This window comes from Schistocerca gregaria, chromosome 1 (genome assembly GCF_023897955.1).
Source record: "Schistocerca gregaria isolate iqSchGreg1 chromosome 1, iqSchGreg1.2, whole genome shotgun sequence".
Lineage (NCBI taxonomy): Eukaryota > Metazoa > Arthropoda > Insecta > Orthoptera > Acrididae > Schistocerca > Schistocerca gregaria.
In genome coordinates, this window is record NC_064920.1 from 204,006,049 (window position 1) to 204,028,310 (window position 22,262).

The 22,262-nt window shown below is 40.6% G+C and overlaps 1 protein-coding gene across 1 annotated transcript in view; it reads left to right on the forward strand.

Moving 5' to 3' along the window:
* LOC126336877 (protein KIAA0100) overlaps positions 1 to 22,262 on the forward strand; it is a 316,670-nt gene that overhangs the window by 112,599 nt on the left and 181,809 nt on the right. The window contains exons 11-15 of the mRNA XM_050000988.1: positions 489 to 664; positions 804 to 943; positions 1,186 to 1,351; positions 1,580 to 1,720; positions 4,679 to 4,865. Coding sequence (XP_049856945.1) covers positions 489 to 664; positions 804 to 943; positions 1,186 to 1,351; positions 1,580 to 1,720; positions 4,679 to 4,865 — 810 coding nt within the window. The remainder of the gene's footprint in view (positions 1 to 488; positions 665 to 803; positions 944 to 1,185; positions 1,352 to 1,579; positions 1,721 to 4,678; positions 4,866 to 22,262) is intronic.

Consider the following 22,262-nt stretch of genomic DNA (forward strand, 5'->3'; position numbering starts at 1 on the left):
GAAAAGCAGTGTGATATTGATGTCCCCAAGTCATAGCCAAGCACCATTAGTAGTGTTATCAATATTTATGCAGGGTATTCCTCATTTATAACTAAACTGAATGATTTTTTTGTCAGTGAGTGTATATCATGCACTGTTTTCATGAACTCAGATTACACTTGTTTGTCTAATTAGTTCATTTTCTGTATTTTATGAAAGTTATTATTGAGTAAATGAAAATCTACTCACCATATGGCAACACATGGAAACAAACAGAACGGCATATCATACACAGCTTTCAGATCCACTGCGTCCTTACAGTTTTTCTCTGTGTTTCCATTCACTGATGCTTATTGAGTAGATTTTTCTGTCTCTTTTTGTGTCAATGTTGTATTTTAACCAGTGTATATTTTTTTGTACATACATACCTTGGAAATAAAGAATGACTACAACTTGAAAGGATTCTTTAAATGTATATGTATATAGTTTTCCTTTTATAAAATTTTCAGGTGCATACAGGAATACAGACCTGCTCCAAAAGGCTCAAATGTGCAAAATAACCAAAAGGTAATGCACAGTTTTTCTGGGAATAAGAATCAGACCAGTATTCAGAAGTTCATCAGTTCTTCTGTTGTCAACATTTCACTGTCCCATGTCAATGGATTTTTCTTCGCAGATAAAAATGGTAACTATTTTATGTGGCATTTTACTATGAACAAGATCTATATGGAAGAGATGTCTGTATTATAAATAAAAGAAATTACAATGCCACCTTTCCTGTGAACATTTAAATACTCAAATGTGTTCCTTTTATTATTATGCAGTTTGCATAATGGTCAGATTGGATTCAATGCAGACAGACAGTACCAGTTCAAAGCTTTGTGTGATCCTTGAAGGAGCAAAAGTGGCCTCAATTCTACCCACAAAGAGTCAGTATATTTGCCTCAAGTCTGAAGAAATAAAGGCTAGTACAGAATTAAGATAGTATAAATACATTATTTAATGCCTAGAAATAATAAAGCTCATGAATATAAATATTAATTTTTTTGTTCAGTCGGTAATCACTGATTATTATTATTATTATTATTATTATTATTATTATTATTATTATCTATATTTATGAAAAGTGCTAAATATTTGTTCTGAAAAAGCTACACATCATTTATTTATTGTAATTTGGTAATACAACCACATTCTTTCTTTCAGTCTTTTGCAAGTTATGCAAAACTAGCTCGTATTGGATGCAAATATAGTACACATGATATAAGTATACATCTTCTAGAAGAATTCCATTCAACATGGAGTACAAACCTGCACCTTAAACTTCTTACATTGGTAGAAGAAATACACTCATTCTGTTCAAATATTACAGGTGAGATATTGTTATCAGCTGAATAAAATTTTGTAGAGACAAGACCTAAGAGCACACAACAGTACAGTTAACTTTTTTTGAGTGCTGTTGCCAGCAAACTATGCTAGTACTCTCTCTTCTAAAGACACAATTTGTGTAGTTATTGCTTAATGAGAAACCTTCCATATGAGATCAAATCCTTCAGCATTTTAACATATGAAAACTTTTTTCTTTACTTTACTACTGTAGCTCAAACCACCAGAACAGCAGAGCAACATAATTTGCATAAGGATCGCTTCCAAGGTGGTAGAGGAATGACCTTAAGAGTGAAGGGCCAGTTCCATTTCGGGATCCACCTTTCACAGCACCACCATGTAGTTTTAACATCAGGTGAGTTCTGAAGATTCTTGTTTTAAGTCAGTTGCTTGACAAAGTAATGTGAATGAAGGGGGACCATAATTACTAGATGCAAACTGGAAGATACATGGTAAGACTAATAAACATTTTGTCGCTCTTCAATGTAATCTATTATTTTCAATGATCAGTGTGCGCACAGTCATTTAGAGTTAAAAATTGATTAACATCCATTTATTATAATTCCTCACAGCATTCTTCCTGGTGCAATATCATACACAAAACTAATGAAGACGATGTCTGTAACTATAGTGAAACATTGTAGTTCATGGAATGTCTGTCTTTACGAACTGCTTTGGATTTAGTGCACTCATGTCCGTTTTACCTATTTAATTTTGGCAGTTGTGGCAGTAAACCAACATGAGGGATGTTCCAAATATATTGACAGTGTACACTGGAAGGCAGAAGTATATAATTAGTTACACACAGTGTATCAAAACAAATCATCCAATTCAAAAAAAAATCGTAAATATGTTATTTGAGATATATGCGTTAACAACGTACTGTTGGAAAGAGCAAACTCTTGAGTGTTACATGGTCCCCACTAGGTAGCAGCAGTGTGCGCCCACCTCAGTCAGAGAAAAAATGGTGTTGGGACAATAGAAAGCGTTTTGTGTTCTGTGTTTTGCGCAGTGTGGGCCAGTAATAAATGTTCAGTGTGCCTTTTGTACTAGGTATGGTGTGAATCATCCTACAGCACAGAGCATTAGATAATGGCATGAAGAATTCTGAGAAATAAGTTGTTTGTGTATACCCAATAGCGTTGAGTCTCTGATACAGACGTTGATCGCATCCAACATTACAGGAAGCGCATATCTCGATATGCTTGAGAACTTTCTTTTCTCACAGTTGGAAACTGATTTGAACAACTTCATTTACCAACAGGATGGGGCTCTGCCACACTGGCATCTAGAAGTGCAGGAATTTTTAAACCTAAGTATTACTGAACAGTGGATTGGTCACACTGGACCAAATGATTCAGCGTTACATTTCTGGTCTCCCCTCCCCCCCTCCCCCCCCATTATTTCTTGTGGTGGCTTATAAAGGACTCTTCTTATGTGCCTCTGTACCAACAACAATGAATGAACTGAGACATGTTCACTGCAGTATAGGAAAAATTTGACATATCAAGGGGGGCATATTAAACATTTATGAAAAGGTGTTAAAATCATGTTCAGTTTCTCGTTCATTGAAAAACAAACTTCATTGTATATGTTTATTAGTTTCAGAAACATAGACATGCCAAATTGGATGATTCTTTTTGATACACCCTGTATAACAAGTTATATCAATATGGAGTATTTCAAGCGGTTGATTAATTATTCCCACTGCAAAATGCACAGTCAAAAACACACATTATGGTATGAGTATGGTGAGATTTTGGCCTAAATATATTGTCAAAATAAAAATAACTGTAGCTGTGTGTACTCATATTACATGATGCAGTTTGTAACGTTTATTTAACATTTCTAGAATTATCTCATGCTCTTTCAGAATTGTATCATTTGTCTTTTTTCATTTTTATGTCTTTTGTTTGTCTTAGGTTCTCAGAAATTCTACCCTTAAAGGTCTTTTTTACATCTATCCTTTTTTCTTGTTGGCCTAATGCACTTTTTCATACTGAAAGTTAATGTGTTTCCCATTCTGAATCCTAACAACTCATCTTACTCTGAAGAGCCAAAGAAATTGGTACACCTGCCGAATATCATGTAGGACACCCGTGAGCATGCAGAAGTGTCACAATATGACGTGTGGTATGTCTGAAGTAGTACTGGAGGGAATTGACACCATGAACCATGCAGGGATGTCCATAAATGTGTAAGGGTATGAGAGGATGTTGCAAGGCATCCGAGATATGCTCAATAATGTTCATATCTAGGGAGTTTGGTGGCCAGAGGAAGTGTTTAAACTCAGAAGTGTGTTCCTGAAGCAATTCTGGACATGTGGGGTGTCACATTGTCCTGTTGGAATTGGCCATTGGAATGCACAATAGACATGAATGGGTGTAGGTGATCAGACAGGATGCTTACGTATGTTTCACTTGCCTGAATCTAGATGTATCTGGGGTCCCATATCACAAAAACAGCTGCACACACACAACACCTTTACAGTGCCGCCATCAACTTGAACAGTCCACTGCTGACATGCAGGATCCATGGATTCATGAGGTTGTCTCCATACCCATACATGCCCATTCACTCGATACAATTTGATACAAGACTCATCTGACCAGGCAGCATGTTTCCAATCATCAACAGTCCAATGTCGGCGTTGACGGGTCCAGGCAAGGCATAAAGCTTTGTGTCGTCCTGTCATCAAGGGTAAATGAGTGGGACTTCTGCTCCAAAAGACCATATCAAAGATGTTTCCTTGAATTTTTCACACACTGACACTTGTTGATGGCCCAGTATTGAAATCTGCAGCAATTTGAGAAAGGGTAGCACTTCTGTCACGTTGAATGATTCTCTTCAGTCGTCATTGGTCCTGTTCTTGTAGGATCTTTTTCTAGCTGCAGCGATATCAGAGTCTTGATATTCATGTTAAGTTATTGAAATGCTCATGTGGGAAAATCCCCACTTCATTGCTATCTCAGAGATGCTCTGCCCCATCACTCGTGTGCTGACTATAACACCACGTTCAAACCCATTCAAATCTTGATAACCTGCTATTGTAGCAGTACTGACTGACCTAACAACTGCACCAGACACTTGTCATCTTATATAGGTGTTGCCGATTGCAGTGCCGTATTCTGCCTGTTTACATCTCTCTGTATTTGAATACGCATGTCTACACCTGTTTCTTTGGTGCTTCAGTGTATTTTTCAGTTATTTAATGCTTTCTTTTCCTTCTCTCATGTCCAATGTTTTATTTGTGAACTTAGCTACTTTTTTAGCTTCATTAGTTTAAAACTGCTGTTCTTCTCTTTTTTTATAGAAGAAATCATTGCAAGTCTTAAAGACAATAACTACAGCTTCCAGACCGGATCATTAGGGATCTCTGTGAATGGAAATGACATATTCTTAATTGATGGCTTGAATATTTCAAATATCAAAGAAAATAAAGAAATTATGTTAGAAAGAAAAAACACAGAGGGTTTTGTCTTACCGTGGAACAGAACTTGGTAAGTTGCCTGTTAGATATATGCCAGTAACTTTGCTGCTGATTATTTGTTATTGTTACTGAAAGTGCTGGAAGAAGAAATATAGTTTAGTGTCTAATTATGTGACTAATTTTCCAAGAAGTGGTCAAAGACTAAAGCAGAATTTTAAGTTGAGCAGTTGCATTGCAATAAATTGTAATTTTGTAACGTACAATTATTATTTTCTATAGGCAATGCTAATTCGAGGTTATGCCAGACCAACACCTCCAACCTATCACCTGCAGGCTCCCATCCTACATCAAGGACACAAACCACTTCCTAGAACGCCTCAAATCCATTCCCACTCCTCTCCCACCTGAAACCTTTCTTGTCACCATAGATGCTACATCCCTTTACACAAACATCCCACACACCCATGGTCTCTCTGCCCTTGAGCACTACCTCTCCCAACGCCCACCCGAAGATCTTCCAAAAACCTCGTTCCTTATCACACTTACCAACTTCATCCTCACCCATAATTACTTCACTTTTGAAGGCCAGACCTACAAACAAATCAGGGGAACTGCCATGGGAACCAGGATGGCTCCATCCTATGCCAACCTCTTCATGGGCTGCATGGAGGAGGCTTTCCTGAAGACCCAACAGCTGCTTCCCCTGGCCTGGTATAGGTTTATAGATGACATCTTTGTGGTCTGGACTCATGGTGAAGAAACACTCCTTAATTTTCTCCATAACCTCAACTCCTTTTCGAATCTGAATTTCACCTGGTCCTTCTCCAAAACCAAAGCCACCTTCCTGGATGTTGACCTTCATCTTGTTGAAGCTCACATCCACACCTCTGTCCATATCAAACCCACCAACAAACAACAGTACCTTCACTTTGATAGCTGCCATCCATTCCACATCAAACGCTCCCTTCCCTACAGCCTAGGTATTCGTGGCAAACGAATCTGCTCCAGTGACGAATCCCTCAACAATTACACCAATAACCTGACCAGTGCTTTCCTCTCCCGCAACTATCCTGCAGACCTTGTCCACAAACAGATCTCCCGAGCAATACATTCCTCCCCGTCCAACAACAATATTCCTAGCCTCAGACCACACAGAAGCATCCCCCTTGTCACCCAATATTATCCTGGCCTCGAATACATCAATAAATTACTCCGCCAGGGATATGACTTTCTCAAGTCAACCCCTGAAATGAGATCATCCCTTGACAAAATTCTCCCCACACCACCCAGAGTTGCCTTTCGTCGTCCCCCTAACCTCCGTAACATCCTTGTTAAACCCTGCAATATTCCCAGACTACCTTCTCTACCCAGCGGTTCCTACCCCTGTAACCGACCCCGCTGCAAAACCTGCCCCATGCATCCCCCCACAACCACCTACTCCAGCCCCGCTACTAGGAAAACATACACAATTCAAGGAAGGGCCACGTGTGAGACTACACATGTCATTTATCAGCTGACATGCCTGCACTGCACAGCCTTTTACATCGGTATGACAACAACTAAACTGGCTGAGCGCATGAACGGACACAGACGAACTGTCCGCCTAGGAGATGTCCAATACCCAGTAGCGGAGCATGCCCTCCAGCATAATTCTAGGGACCTAGGAACCTGCTACACTGTACGTGCCATTTGGCTTCTCCCACCCAACACCAGTCCCTCTGAACTGCGGAGATGGGAACTTGCACTCCAGCACATCCTTTCATCCCGCCATACCCCTGGACTAAACCTACGTTAAACAACCTCACTCCCATTTACTTTTCAGTCTTCTCCTCTTTCCCTTTCCTCTTTAGCCATTCATGCATCTTTCCATCCTACATCTTTATACTATACACCTCTTTACTTCTGTATGCATCCTCTTTGGTTTGAAGCTGGCACAGTACCTGCAGTAGAATATCTTTGGCTTCCCTCTGACAACCATGCCTCCATCCTTGCTACCTTCCCTGTTTTCCTTTCCCTGTTGCTTCATAACCTGGGTTGTGAGTAACTAAATCCACTTTCCCTTCTTCCCTTTCTTTCCCCTCTCTCCTCCCTGATGAAGGAACATTTATTCCGAAAGCTAGGAGCTTAAATTTTCGGTTGTTTTTTGTGTCTCTATCGGCTGTACTGAGCTGAGGTAAGTACTGGCCAGCCCCTCTATCTCTTTGTTAGTAATTGTTTCACATCTTTATATGAGATTTTCCATTAATTAGTTAGATCACCTATATGGTCCACATTCTTCATTGTTTTGTCCCTTTTGTTAGCTATCACTTACATCTGTCATCTAAACACTTACTCTTCTTCAGTGTTTTATTTTCGTCACCAACTGTGCTAGTTTCATTTGCCTCCTATTGTCTTGTTCGGTTTATAATCCACTTCTCTTTTTCTATTTATTGATTTATTTATTTAACATTCCATTATTTAACATTCCATAGTTTTAACGTTCGTTATTCGCTGTTTTCCAGCCAACAATCACTGCCAACAATCTCTTCCACACCTATCAGTATCATCCAATTCCGTCGATTTCGTGTTGCTGGTGATATTTTCGTGCCATTGCCTATCTTTCTCTGCCACAGGAAACATTTTTTGGAACATTTCTGCGCCACCCGCGAACCTTTTTGCGTCACGCGCGATCTTTTTTGCGTCACGCGCGATCTTTTTTGCGTCACGCGCGATCTTTTTTTGCGTCACGCGCGATCTTTTTTTGCGTCACGCGCGATCTTTTTTTGCGTCACGCGCGATCTTTTTTTCGCTACTCGCTATCTCTGTTTTTGAGCAGCGTGTGTTCTTTTTCCCCTGATCTGGACATACTTGCTTGGTCTGGTCAACTTTTCCGTATTTTTCTTATTCGGTGGTCTTTCTTTGGTATTTAACGTTACCAACACAATTTCTTTCTTTCTCGCCCTTCCTTCCGTGTTTTATTCCTTCTTATGATTACTATTCTAACTTTAGTTATTTAATTTCCCTACCCACCAGTTACCCACTATGTACCCTAATCCTATACCACATTATTTACATTCATTCCGGAAACATGCATTTACCGTAGCCAAACTGCAATCCCACATACTTTTCCTCCGTTCCTGCTTAACCTTTGGAATTACCCCTAAAGGACTTACCTTAAAAGTTCCCATCTCTGGGTGCAATTCCTCCTTCCACCAATCTCTCCTGGACTTCCAGAACCTTCAATCCTTAGCCCTTACCCAACTTGTACTGAACCTCTACACTACTTCATGTAACCACCACTCCCAACAGCTCCTATCTCTCTTCAAAGTCCTCCACCTCTCAAACCCTTGCTTGGAGAACACACTCAGGAACATCATCCTAGAAGCCAGCCGCAAACTTGAGTCCCATGCCACACACCACCTGAAAAAACTATCCACAGTGCTAGTGCAACACCTAAGAAGTGGGGTCCCTCTCCCTATCCCTCACAAACACCAACCACAACAGAACCGTCAACAAACCCCCCTCATAGCCAACAAACCTAGCCTAGCCACCCTACTCAATCTCCCCATCCCAGCACATACCCCACACAGACCAAATCTCAACTATAACCACAGTCAAATGCCACATATCACCAACTCCAATTCAGTTCTAAACCTCTCATCCAGATCCCTCTCTCCTCAAGAGACATCTGTTCTATCAAAAGGCTTAACCTTTAGCCCCACACCTAAATTCAACCACACTGCCCTGGTTAAAGATCTCCTCTCTTTCACCCGGAACCTCAACTGGAAATATCACTTCACCACCCAAACACAGCCCCCAAATACTAGACCCAGTGTTGAACCTTGTTTAGAACAGTTCCGACCGCCTTCTCAAAGGGATCCTCCTCCCCTCCCCCAAAACCATCCCTTGCAGACGTTTCAGGAATTCCTCACATCCAGTGTTGCCTCCCAGTCCTTCTTGAAGAACATTCCGACAACCCCCAACATCACCCCAGCTGAATCCCGTGCCATTAAACAGCTGAAAACAGACCGCTCTATTGTAATCCTTCCGGCGGATAAAGGCTCCACAACTGTGGTACTTGACCGTGTGGAGTATGTGGCAGAAGGACTGCGTCAACTCTCCGACACCTCAACCTACAAAGCTGTTACCCTGGATCCCATTCCCTCCATTCAGACTGAGCTGCAGAAAATCCTAAAAATCCAAGGTCCCTCACAAGGCCTCACAATGGCTTCCATAGACTTACTCACTCCACCTGAGCCACGTACCCCTACCTTCTACCTATTACCCAAAATCCACAAAGAGAACCATCCTGGCCGTCCCATTGTGGCAGGCTTCAAAGCCCCAACAGAACGTATCTCAGCTCTGGTAGACCAACACCTCCAACCTATCACCTGCAGGCTCCCATCCTACATCAAGGACACAAACCACTTCCTAGAACGCCTCAAATCCATTCCCACTCCTCTCCCACCTGAAACCTTTCTTGTCACCATAGATGCTACATCCCTTTACACAAACATCCCACACACCCATGGTCTCTCTGCCCTTGAGCACTACCTCTCCCAACGCCCACCCGAAGATCTTCCAAAAACCTCGTTCCTTATCACACTTACCAACTTCATCCTCACCCATAATTACTTCACTTTTGAAGGCCAGACCTACAAACAAATCAGGGGAACTGCCATGGGAACCAGGATGGCTCCATCCTATGCCAACCTCTTCATGGGCTGCATGGAGGAGGCTTTCCTGAAGACCCAACAGCTGCTTCCCCTGGCCTGGTATAGGTTTATAGATGACATCTTTGTGGTCTGGACTCATGGTGAAGAAACACTCCTTAATTTTCTCCATAACCTCAACTCCTTTTCGAATCTGAATTTCACCTGGTCCTTCTCCAAAACCAAAGCCACCTTCCTGGATGTTGACCTTCATCTTGTTGAAGCTCACATCCACACCTCTGTCCATATCAAACCCACCAACAAACAACAGTACCTTCACTTTGATAGCTGCCATCCATTCCACATCAAACGCTCCCTTCCCTACAGCCTAGGTATTCGTGGCAAACGTATCTGCTCCAGTGACGAATCCCTCAACAATTACACCAATAACCTGACCAGTGCTTTCCTCTCCCGCAACTATCCTGCAGACCTTGTCCACAAACAGATCTCCCGAGCAATACATTCCTCCCCGTCCAACAACAATATTCCTAGCCTCAGACCACACAGAAGCATCCCCCTTGTCACCCAATATTATCCTGGCCTCGAATACATCAATAAATTACTCCGCCAGGGATATGACTTTCTCAAGTCAACCCCTGAAATGAGATCATCCCTTGACAAAATTCTCCCCACACCACCCAGAGTTGCCTTTCGTCGTCCCCCTAACCTCCGTAACATCCTTGTTAAACCCTGCAATATTCCCAGACTACCTTCTCTACCCAGCGGTTCCTACCCCTGTAACCGACCCCGCTGCAAAACCTGCCCCATGCATCCCCCCACAACCACCTACTCCAGCCCCGCTACTAGGAAAACATACACAATTCAAGGAAGGGCCACGTGTGAGACTACACATGTCATTTATCAGCTGACATGCCTGCACTGCACAGCCTTTTACATCGGTATGACAACAACTAAACTGGCTGAGCGCATGAACGGACACAGACGAACTGTCCGCCTAGGAGATGTCCAATACCCAGTAGCGGAGCATGCCCTCCAGCATAATTCTAGGGACCTAGGAACCTGCTACACTGTACGTGCCATTTGGCTTCTCCCACCCAACACCAGTCCCTCTGAACTGCGGAGATGGGAACTTGCACTCCAGCACATCCTTTCATCCCGCCATACCCCTGGACTAAACCTACGTTAAACAACCTCACTCCCATTTACTTTTCAGTCTTCTCCTCTTTCCCTTTCCTCTTTAGCCATTCATGCATCTTTCCATCCTACATCTTTATACTATACACCTCTTTACTTCTGTATGCATCCTCTTTGGTTTGAAGCTGGCACAGTACCTGCAGTAGAATATCTTTGGCTTCCCTCTGACAACCATGCCTCCATCCTTGCTACCTTCCCTGTTTTCCTTTCCCTGTTGCTTCATAACCTGGGTTGTGAGTAACTAAATCCACTTTCCCTTCTTCCCTTTCTTTCCCCTCTCTCCTCCCTGATGAAGGAACATTTATTCCGAAAGCTAGGAGCTTAAATTTTCGGTTGTTTTTTGTGTCTCTATCGGCTGTACTGAGCTGAGGTAAGTACTGGCCAGCCCCTCTATCTCTTTGTTAGTAATTGTTTCACTAATTCGAGGTTAATAATACAAGCCGTCCATCTGTTATTTCTATCTAAAGTCATAGATGTCAGATGTTTGAAATGACACACCAGTTTGACATTGTTGGAACATATACCTAATTCTAAAACTCTTTTTTTCGGTTATTTTACTCTAAAATATTGCATTGATTTGTTTTTCCATGAATGCTGACAAGTCATTGGAGAAATAATTTATTTGAAATTGGTATTGTGTTATGTTTTTTTCATTGTATATAGAAATAATTTATAGAATTTGCACATCACTGGTAAACCATGAATTTGTTACTGTTTGTACTGATGAGTGGTTTTTATTGTCAGATAAATTCAGCAAGAAAGTGCAGTGGACTCAATTCCTTATATAATAATGCTCACCTGTTCACATTGGTTAATGTTTTTGGTTATTTCATTGAATCACTTCCACAAAATCCAGGCTAGTTTTTCGTCAAGACCATGGTCAGTTCCTTACACAATACTTTTACAATGTGCACTTGTCATACTTCGCAAGTTACCATATGGTACATGGTGGAGGGCACCCCCTTGCCATTACTAATCATTCCCTCTCCTGCTCCACTCACAAACAGAGTGAGCCCTAATCTCTCTTATCTTCATGCCCCTTACACAAAATGTGTGTTTTCAGCAGTAGAGCCGTTGTGCAGTCAGCTTCGGATGCCAGTTCTTCATATTTTCTCAGCAGCATCCCTCTTAAAGAATTTCAGGGTTTTTCATTTCAGTTCCAAAAGCATCTCCATAATACTTGCATGTTGTTTGTACTTAATGGTAACAAATCTCACAGAACATATTTAAACTGTTTCAATGTCTTCTTTTTATCTGACATGGTGTGGATCCCAAACACTTTAGCAGAACTCAAGAATAGGCCACAGTAGTGTCCTATAAGTGATCTCCTTTAGAGATGAATCACACTTTCCTAAAATTCTCCCAACAAACCGAAGTTGACCATTTGCCTTCCCTACTGTAATTCTTACATGCTCATCCAATTTCATATCGCTTTGCAGTGTTATGCCCTGATATTTAAATTATGTGATGTATCAAGCAGCACACTACTAATGCTGTATTTGAGCATCATGGCTCTATTTTTCCTACTCAAATGCATTAACGTGCATTTTTCTTCATTTAGAGCTAGCTGACATTACCACAGCATCACCAGCAAACAGCTGCAGATTTCTGCCCATCCTGTCCATCACATCATTCATGTATATACAAAATAATAGCTGACCTATCCCACTTCTCTGGGGCACTCCTGATGATACCCTTGTCTCTGTTGAACACTCGCCATTGAGAATACTGTACTGGTTTCTATTACTTGAGAAGTCTTCGAGCCCCTCACATATCCGGAAAGCTATTCTGTATGTTCATACCTTCGTCAACAGTCTGGAGTGGGGCACTGTGTCAACTGCTTTTCAGAAATCAAGAAATATGGAATTTGTCTGTTCTTCAGCCATAGTTCACAGTGTATCATGTGAGAAAAGGGACAAGCTGAATTTCACAAGAGCCATGCTTTATAAAACGGTGCTGATTTGTGGACAAGAGCTTTACTGTCTTAAGGAAATTTATCAACAATGTAGGAAAAGATGCATTGCTATTTACCATAAAGATAATGCATTAAATTGCAGACAGCCTCAATTAAGACACTTAGACAAAGCTTTCAGCCACGACTTTGATCAGAAAAAGAGATTCATTCACGCAAGTGAGCATACATTATGCTGGGATTCCACCCGGACATCGCAACATATTTGTTTTCAACTCTTTCAGTTGTTTCTCTACACCAGGGTTGCCTATCACATGTCGTCAATTCTTGAGTCTGTGTAATGTTAAAATGATGGTACATTTTTATGATTCTCTTGTATGAATAGTTTCTTAAATGCAAAATTTAAAACTTCAGCTTCCCTTTTGTTGTCTTCATCACCACACCAGACTGAATAGAAGCCTTAGATGCTGTTAGTGAGTTACAAAGGACCAGAATTTTTCGTTTTACTGGCCATATCTTTTGCTAAAGTATGATGGTGGTAGTTGTATGCTTCACTCATAGATCTTTTTACAGATGCACAAATCTCAGTGAACACTTGCCTGTCATCATCTGCATTTCCTCTTTTGACCCAAGAATGCAGCAGCCTTTGCTTTGTCAGCATTTTCCGAATTCTGCTGTTAAACCACGGTGTATCTTTCCTGTTCTTAATCCACTCAGTAAGCACATACTTCTCCAGAGCACAATTTACAATCCGTTTAAACTTTGCACATAATTTGTGTGTCTCCATTATACTAGACCAGGCGAGGTGTCGAAACAGTTAGCAAATTGGACCTGCATTTGGGAAAATTACGGTTCAAATCGCATCCAACCATCCAGATTTAGATTTTCCATGATTTCGCTAAATTTCTCTAGGCAAATGCCAGGATAGTTCCTCTGAAAGGGCACGGCCTGTTTCCGTCCCCCATCCTTGACACAATCAGAGCTCGTGTTCCATCTCTAATGACCACGATGTCAACAGGATGTTAAACTTAGTCTTCCTTCCTTCCTTCCTTCCTTCCTTCCTTCCTTCCTGTCCATCACACTGGAACAAGCAATGTCAGTTGATTGTCTAAGTGAGATTCTAACTATTATTTATCTGCTCGTTCTAGCGGAAACTTTCTCTTAGCCTTCTCGACTCATGCTGACATGAGTCACAAGTTGCAGACGACAGCAACCTGCATGCTCAGTAGCTGCAGGCAAGATCTCCTCCACATGTCAGATGAGGCCCTCTGGCAGACATCCTGAATGCACATTGGCTATCTGTCTGGCCAAAGGGCTCTATAATGTGCCTAATGTGGGAGCTCCCAATAACTAGCAAACTTCTGCCCATGTGTGCCTGCTTGGACCCTGCTGAAGGAACGGGCATCTGCTCACTTTCAGGGCACATAAGGGAGACCAGCCAACCTGTCTCCTCATTGGCCCACCACCTGGAGTGATAAAAATGTGTAACCACCCACCCCTCACCCTGCTGTGAGGGCAGATCCACCATGTTTGACACACTAGAGGTTGCCTCACAACAGAGCCCATAGGCAAAACGTGGAATGCTTGAGTCATGCCATACGATTCATCAGACTCTCCGCCAACGCTACACCCTGAAGCAGCTGCCTGAAAGCGGCAGAAACCCCCACCGGTCCTGAAGCAGTAAAGTATAAAAGTCAACAGAAACCTAGATACGCAATTTCCCACCCTGCTGACTTATCACCAATGAATGCTGATGCTGTGCCACTCTGTATCCACTGTCATTACTATCTTCAACCATTTACCATTCATTAGATAATAAATGCCTCCTCTGTACGAGGTCTGTTCAGAAAATATTGAGACTTTGTACACAATATTTTTCTATGCTTATCTTTTTGCTTATATAGTTCATGCTCTGCTTCAAAATACTCTCCTCCACAATTGATACACCTCTCCCAACATCATTTCCACTTCCGGAAGCAAGCTTGGTACACCTCTGCTGTATTGTGGTGAAGCACTGTCTGCAGATTTTCTTTTATCTTTTGTATCATTGCAAATCTTCCCATTCAGTGGGGTTTTCAGTGTTGGAAATAAAAAAAGTCTGCAGGGGCTAGGTCTGAGGACAAGGCAGCATAGTGATTTCATTTTTTGCACAATAGTTACGCACCAATAGGGATGAATGTGTGGATGTGTTATAATGAAGCAAGAGCTATGGATTGTCTCACCACATATCAGGCCATTTCCTTCACACATTTTCTCATAGGCATCGCAATACGCTCCGATGGTACCATCGATTAACAGTTTGTCTCCATGGCACAAATTCATGATGAACTAATACTCCAAAGTCATATGAAATTATCTGCATGGCCTTGATGTATGACATGACCTGATGAGCTTTTTTTTTTGAGAATGTTTCCCGACTCATTGTGAAGATTGAACTGTGGTCTGAACGTCATGAATGTAGATTCTTCTCTCATCACCAGTTATGATTCTCTTAAGGAACATCGCATTCTCATTTGCATGATCCAAAAGCTCTTCACAGATTGCAGGGAAAGGTCTTTCTGAAGTTTATTTGTGAGTCATGGGCAACTTGATGGCAACATGATGCATTCGAAGATGCTGTGTCAGGATTTCATGACATGATCAATCTGAAATGTTACATTCTTCTGCATCTCTGACAGTCTGGACAGTCAGTTTTCGATTAGTGTGCACAGTTTTGTTGGAATTTCTGACACAAGCATTATCGGCAGATGTCGAAGGGCGTCCTGAACAAGAGTCATTTTTAACTTCTATTTGGCCATGTTTAAACCATGTGAACCATTTATAACAACAAGTACAGCTTAATCACAAATCATTGTGGCCTTCCTGTATCATTTGGAGTGTCTCTGCAAAGGTTTTCTTGATTTCACACAAAATCTAATGCATATGCGTTGCTCCTCTGATTCTGCCATCTTAAAATTCACAAACTGTGGGAGACAACGTTCTACTCAATACAGCAATGAACAATAACTAACAGACCTACAACAATGAGACTTCTAGCAGTTACACAGGCATATGCAGGAATGCAAACTGCACTTTGCTGCAACACACCATTGGCACAAAATTATTAATGTTCCGGAATTTTTTGAACAGACCTTATACTCATCCATGCATAGTGGTTCTAGTGATAGACATCCCCACAGGTTCTGCATGTTTTCTGGTGCCACCTACTTTCTTTTTGTTAGGTCATTGCCCTGGTCTTTTCTTATCCCTTTGAAGGAATTTGTTATTCTACCTTTCATCTATACACTTTGTCACGTGTACTGCACACCACCTTTTAATTTTCATCAAGTTGTAATGCCTTCCCCTCCAACCTGTTCACTGATTCATATGTTCTTTTTTTTCCCTACAATAATTTTCAGTGTGCCTCACTCTATTGCTCATTGACCATCCATCAATTTTTGAATGCTTTTGAAAGTCAACACATTACTGTTAAAGATAAAAAGTGGTAATATACAGGTACTGTATACTTTAGAAAAATTGAAACCAAATTCTGCAAATACTACAAAATACCACATAGTTAAACAAAAGTACTCCTGGATAATTTCACTTTTCTATTTGTCTCCTTTAATTGCTTCTCTGTTATTGTGCTCAGTTGACCTAAATAAAAAAAATTCTATTGGTTCATTGTTAATTTTTACTGTTTTGTTTTTACTGTGTTAACTGTACATTATTTTAAGTGTATTATTTAATGTAATATGTTAATTAATATTTTGGTAATAATGATTGCTTTGTCATATCAAATACACCATGTGATGGCACAGGTTCTCTCTGTCTGTTGTAAGTAACTTCCTTACTTCCACGAGTTTTCTTTGAACAATGGGCTGCCATGAAGTGATGTCGTATGGTACAGCATGGAAAAGCCATTTAAAAGTTAGACTGCACTGTACGTATCAGCAGGGTGTATAATATGTTCTGCTACCTACTGCACACAGGGTTCTTTATTATAGGTCTAATTGAGGCTGTTAAATAAAATAAGTTCCTGTCTAAAATGTTTGTCCTATATTGTCATTTTAACAGTCTACAAGCTGCCATCAACTCCATTCTAACACACAATTTTTGAAGTAGAAACATCTACTTACTCCTAATTTGTACTATCATGTTCCTTTGAATGTCAGCATAAGCACAGAATTTACAACCTGCTGTTTAAAGAACCACAACTTTTGAGTGTCAAGAAATGATTTTTAACCCTTAGAATGGAACACCCATCTGAGAGGCAGGTATGTTTGTTCCACTAGAGGGGTTGAAAATTGCCCTGTGGTTCTAGCTGGCTTTGAGAGCTTTATTTGGTATTCTGTCTTAGTGCAGTGAAGGTCACAAGCCTCTTTGTGTCAATTTACCCTGGAAAGCTTGCTTTCATTCCTGATCCATGCACCCTCTCAGGCAGATGTTCCATGTAAGGGGTTAAGTCCAACATTGGACATCAGTTTCTACATCAACACTACATACATACTCCGCAATTCACCATATGGTGCGTGGCAGAGGGTGCCTCATACCACAACTAGCATCTTCTCTCCCTGTTCCACTCCCAAAAAGAACAAGGGAAAAATGACTGCCTGTATGCCTCTGTACGAGCCCTAATATCTCTTATCTTATCTTTGTGGTCTTTCTGGGAAATGTATGTTGGCGGCAGTAAAATTGTATTGCAGTCAGCCTCAAATGCTGGTTCTCTAAATTCCCTTAGTAGCGATTCACGAAAAGAACGCCTCCTTTCCTCTAGAGATTCCTACCCGAGTTCCTGAAGCATTTCCGTAACACTCGCGTGATGATCAAACCTTCCAGTAACAAATCTAGAAGCCCGCCTCTGAATTGCTTCCATGTCCTCCTTCAATCCGACCTGATAGGGATTCCAAACACTCGAGCAGTACTCAAGAATAGGTTGTATTAGTGTTTTATAAGAGGTCTCCTTTACAGATGAACCACATCTTCTCAAAATTCTACCAATGAACTGAAGGTGACTATCCACCTTCCCCACAACTGCCATTACATACTTGTCCCACTTCATATCGCTCTGCAATGTTACGCTCAAATATTTAATCGATGTGACTGTGTCAAGCACTACACTACTAATGGAGTATTCAAACATTGTATGGTTCTTTTTCCTATTCATCTGCACTAATTTACATTTGTCTATATGTAGAGTTAGCTGCCATTCTTTACACCAATCACAAATCCTGTCCAAGTCATTTTGTATCCTCCTACAGTCACTCAACGATGACACCTGCCCGTACACCACAGAATCATCAGCAAACAGCTGCACATTGCTATCCAAAAGATCATTTATGTAGATAGAAAACAACAGCGGACCTACCACACTTCCCTGGGGCACTTCAGACGATACCCTCACCTCCGATGAACACTCACCTTCGAGGACAACGTACTGGGTTCTATTACTTAAGAAGTCTTCGAGCCACTCACATATTTGGGAACCAATCCCATATGCTTGTCCCTTAGTTAGGAGCTTGCAGTGGGGCACTGAGTCAAAGGCTTTCCAGAAGACAAGAAATATGGCATCCGTCTGATACCCTTCATCCACGGTTCGCAAGATATGAGAAAAAAGGGCAAGTTACATTTCACAGGAGCGATGCTTTCCAAAGCCGTGCTGAAGCATGGACAGCAACTTCTCTGTCTCAAGGAAATTCATTATATTCGAAATGAGAATATGTTCAAGAATCCTGCAACAAACCAATGTTAGGGATATTGGTCTGTAATTTTGAGGATCCGTCCTTCTACCCTTCTTATATACAGGCGTCACCTGCGCTTTTTTCCAGTCACTCGGGGCTTTACGTTGGTCAAGAGATTCGCGATAAATGCAAGCTAAGTAAGGAGCCAGTGCAGTAGAGTACTCTCTGTAAAACTGAATTGTAATCCCATCAGGACCTGGCGATTTATTTATTTTCAACCCATTCAGCTGCTTCACAACCCCAGGGATGTCTATCACTATGTCCTCCGTACGGGAATCTGTATGACACTCAAACAGCAGTATGTTTGTATGATCCTCCTGCGTGATAGATTTCTCAAATGCTAAATTTAAATTTTCAGCTTTCGTTTTGCTATCTTCCGTTCCCAGGCCAGACTGATCAGTGAGTGACTGGATGGAAGCCTTCGACCCGCTTACTGATTTTACGTAAGACCAGAATTTCCTTGTGTTTTCAGCAAGATCTCTTGCTAAGGTATGACGGTGGTAGTGGTTGTATGCTTCGTGCATTGCTCTTTTTGCAGCAGCATGAATCTCTACTAACTTTTGCCTGTCCTCATTCTCCCGATCTTTATTGTACCGCGAGTGCACCTGCCTTTGCTTCCTGAGCATTCTCCGAATTACGCTGTTAAACCATGGTGGGTCTTTTCCATCCGTAACCCACTTTTTCGGCACATACTTCTCCAATGCGTGATTTACAATGTGTTTTAAATTTGTCCATAATTCTTCCACGTCCATCGTACCGGAAGTAAATGAAGTTGATTCATTTACTATGTGGGATGCTAACAACTGCTTATGTGCTCTTTCTAGTAATACTCTCCTAGTCATAAGGACAACATCATGATCACTAATCCCTGTCTCAACACTGACACCGTCAATGAGGTCTGGTCTGTTCGTGGCTACCAGATCTAAAACATTTCCATTGTGCATTGGCTGTTGATTTAGCTGCTCAAGACAGTTTTCAGATAATGTGTTCAAAACTAATTCACACGACGACTTGTCTGTACAACCTGTAATGAATCCATAGACATCCCAGTCTATACTACGTAGGTTGAAGTCACCTCCGACTAATATAGCATGATCCGGGTACTGCTGTGATGCAGAGTGTAGACTCCCTTTGAATGATTCTATCACTGTCACGGTGGAACCTGGTGGCCGGTAATAACACCCAACAATTAACTTTATTTCTCCTAGTCCTGTTAAACGTGTCCAGATAACTTCACTATCACACTCTACTTCAACCTACTAGACACAATATTTTTGTCAACTGGAATGAAGACACTACCTCCTACAGTGTCTAATCTGTCTTTCCGATACACACTCCAACCCTCACTAAATATTTCAGAACTTCCCATTTCAGGGTTCAGCCAGGTCTCAGTTCCGAGAATAATTTGCGCGCCACTCGCTTCCTGGAGGGCAGTAAATTCAGGAACTTTATTCTGAACACACTGAAAATTTGCTGCTAATATCTTGATAGCTGAAGTGTCTTTACACTGAGGGCGTCCTGATTTCCCTGCCTGCACGTTGACTGATGAGTGTTCATCAGGACACCTCACACTACTGCCTAGCCTAAAAAAAACCCATGTGCACGCCACAAGTACTCTGCAACTTGAGGAGCTGCTACTTTTGGTGTGCTTACTCAATACTACACTGTATTCAGTAACCTGATGTTTGGAGCTAAGTCTGCGTGGAACACCGTGCTGACGTGAATACTTTTTTCTTCTTTCTTTTTCTTTTCTTTCCATCTATCAGGAAGAATGTCAAAAATATTCTCAAAACTTCCAAAAATGTTTATTACACCAGATCACAATATTTTTCCAAAACACTCTTCTTCTTAACAAAAATAAATCACAGTAACAACTAAATAATTCCAGACTCATTGAGACCTGAATTATAACTTCTTGAGACTACTGTGCACAAAAATCTGTCTTCTTCTCTGTTTGAATTGATTGGAACATACTTTAGCCAATCAGCTTCAGAGTTTTTCACACACAATATGGTAATTTCCTTCCATGACTAGTATCCGATTATGAGTTAACTTTAACCTATATCCAGGATAAGTATTTTCCAAAAAGTAAATAAACTGAAAAAAGTCTTAGGTTTTCAGTCCATAAGGACAGAAGCAAAGATTATGCTTCTAGGATCCTTAAATTGATTATTTTACATTAAGTGTGTCATACCACACATGTGACTCATTGCTTGATTTCACTGCTCGAGTTACATACTCTTTTTCCATTAATTATATACTAATTTTAAGGTCCATACATCACTTATGTGTTATTCTCCATCCCACTCCCTCTGACGGCGTAACATGTGAAAATAATATCATCAAACATTGAAAATAACTACAGTTTGAAAATCGAATCATTGATTAACTTACACTGTTGTGAACCAAACAGTTTTTAATAAACTGTTTGTCTTAAATCATCCTTTGTTGCATTTACGAAAGCATATTAACACGTCAGTGGGAAATTATTAAATTTATGTTTTTAGATAATGTCAAATATCTTTGAAATTATTTATAGTAGGAAATACAGACTCATACAGTAATTAACTATTGTTGTTTTGAAAAGCTTTGTAAAAATTCCTTCTTGATTGGTGTATGGTAAATGATCATTTATTAGGTAATGTTGGGCGTTGTTTAAATGACTGGCAAAACTAGCTCATATCACTGGGCTTGCAACCTGCAAGTAATCACAGAGATGACAGATGGTAATCTTCCCAGTGTTGGGATCCATTTGGTACGGCGTCAGAGCCACTGAGACAGATCTTACAGCTTCCTGATCATCAGTCCATATCAGTAAGCCTCAACCACACCTGTTACCAACAATGTTAAACAACTGGTTATGGTGCCATTTAAAGGATGGAAAGTCCTTAAAGTAAGTCAAAGACAGATAGCAGAGTCTTAGGTTGTAAGATGAACATCAACAAAGAAGTAACAAGGGTGTTGGAGTGTAGTGAATTTGAGTCAGATGATGCTGTGGGAACTGAAAAATATTTGGCAGTAACATAACTGATGATAGCAGAAGTAAAGAGGACAGGTAATAATAAAATAAGCTTTTCTGAACAATACAAATATGATAACTTTGAATATAAATTTAAGGATTAGGAAATATTTTCTTATAGTATTTGTTTGGAGTGAAGCCTTTTGGAAGTGAAACAGAGACATAAACAGTCCAGAGAAGAAAGGAAAAGAGTTTGAGATGTTCTGAAGAAGTGTGGTGCAGATCAGATGAGTAGATCACTTAAGAAAGTAAGAGACACTGAATCAGGTTGTGTCTGTATGGCACAACCTGAGTAAAAAAAAAAAAGAGAGGGTGGGCTGATAGGGCACTTTCTGGGGCATGGAGAAATAGTTGATTTGGTAATTGTGAGGAGTAAATATTGTAGAAGAGATGTAAGGTTTGACTACATTAAGCAATTTTGTTTGTAATTTGCTGTCTTACATTTGACTGGCATTAGCACAAATAGTATCAAGCAATATATTTGTAGTTTGTTGTTAATACTGTATACAGATTAAGTTTTTATGGCTTGCTTTTCATTTGTTAAGATATACATTGATTCATTAGACATCACTGAAATTTCTTGTTACTGGTGAGATCTACAGGATATGAATGAATGAATGAACAAGAGTTTCTACAGGATAGGTTAATGTGGAGAGCTGCATCAAACCAGTCTATGGACTGGAGGCGACATCATCTTCCACATTATGTTTGTGTAAAAATGTGAAAAACTTAAGTAGTTACCAAGTATATTCACTACCAATAAATTTTGTACATACCTTAGGACTGACTCTGTGCCATGCAAAATTGTTAGTAATGGCCCCCTATGCTTCCTGTTTACAGGCAGCTATAAAATGTGATATATATATTCTTGCTAGTGCTTGTTTTATGGGAGTTAGGCTGCAGTCCCAGATATAATTCTCTGCCTAATATATCATCTTTCATTGCTAGGGACTTGATCAGAGGCTTTAAC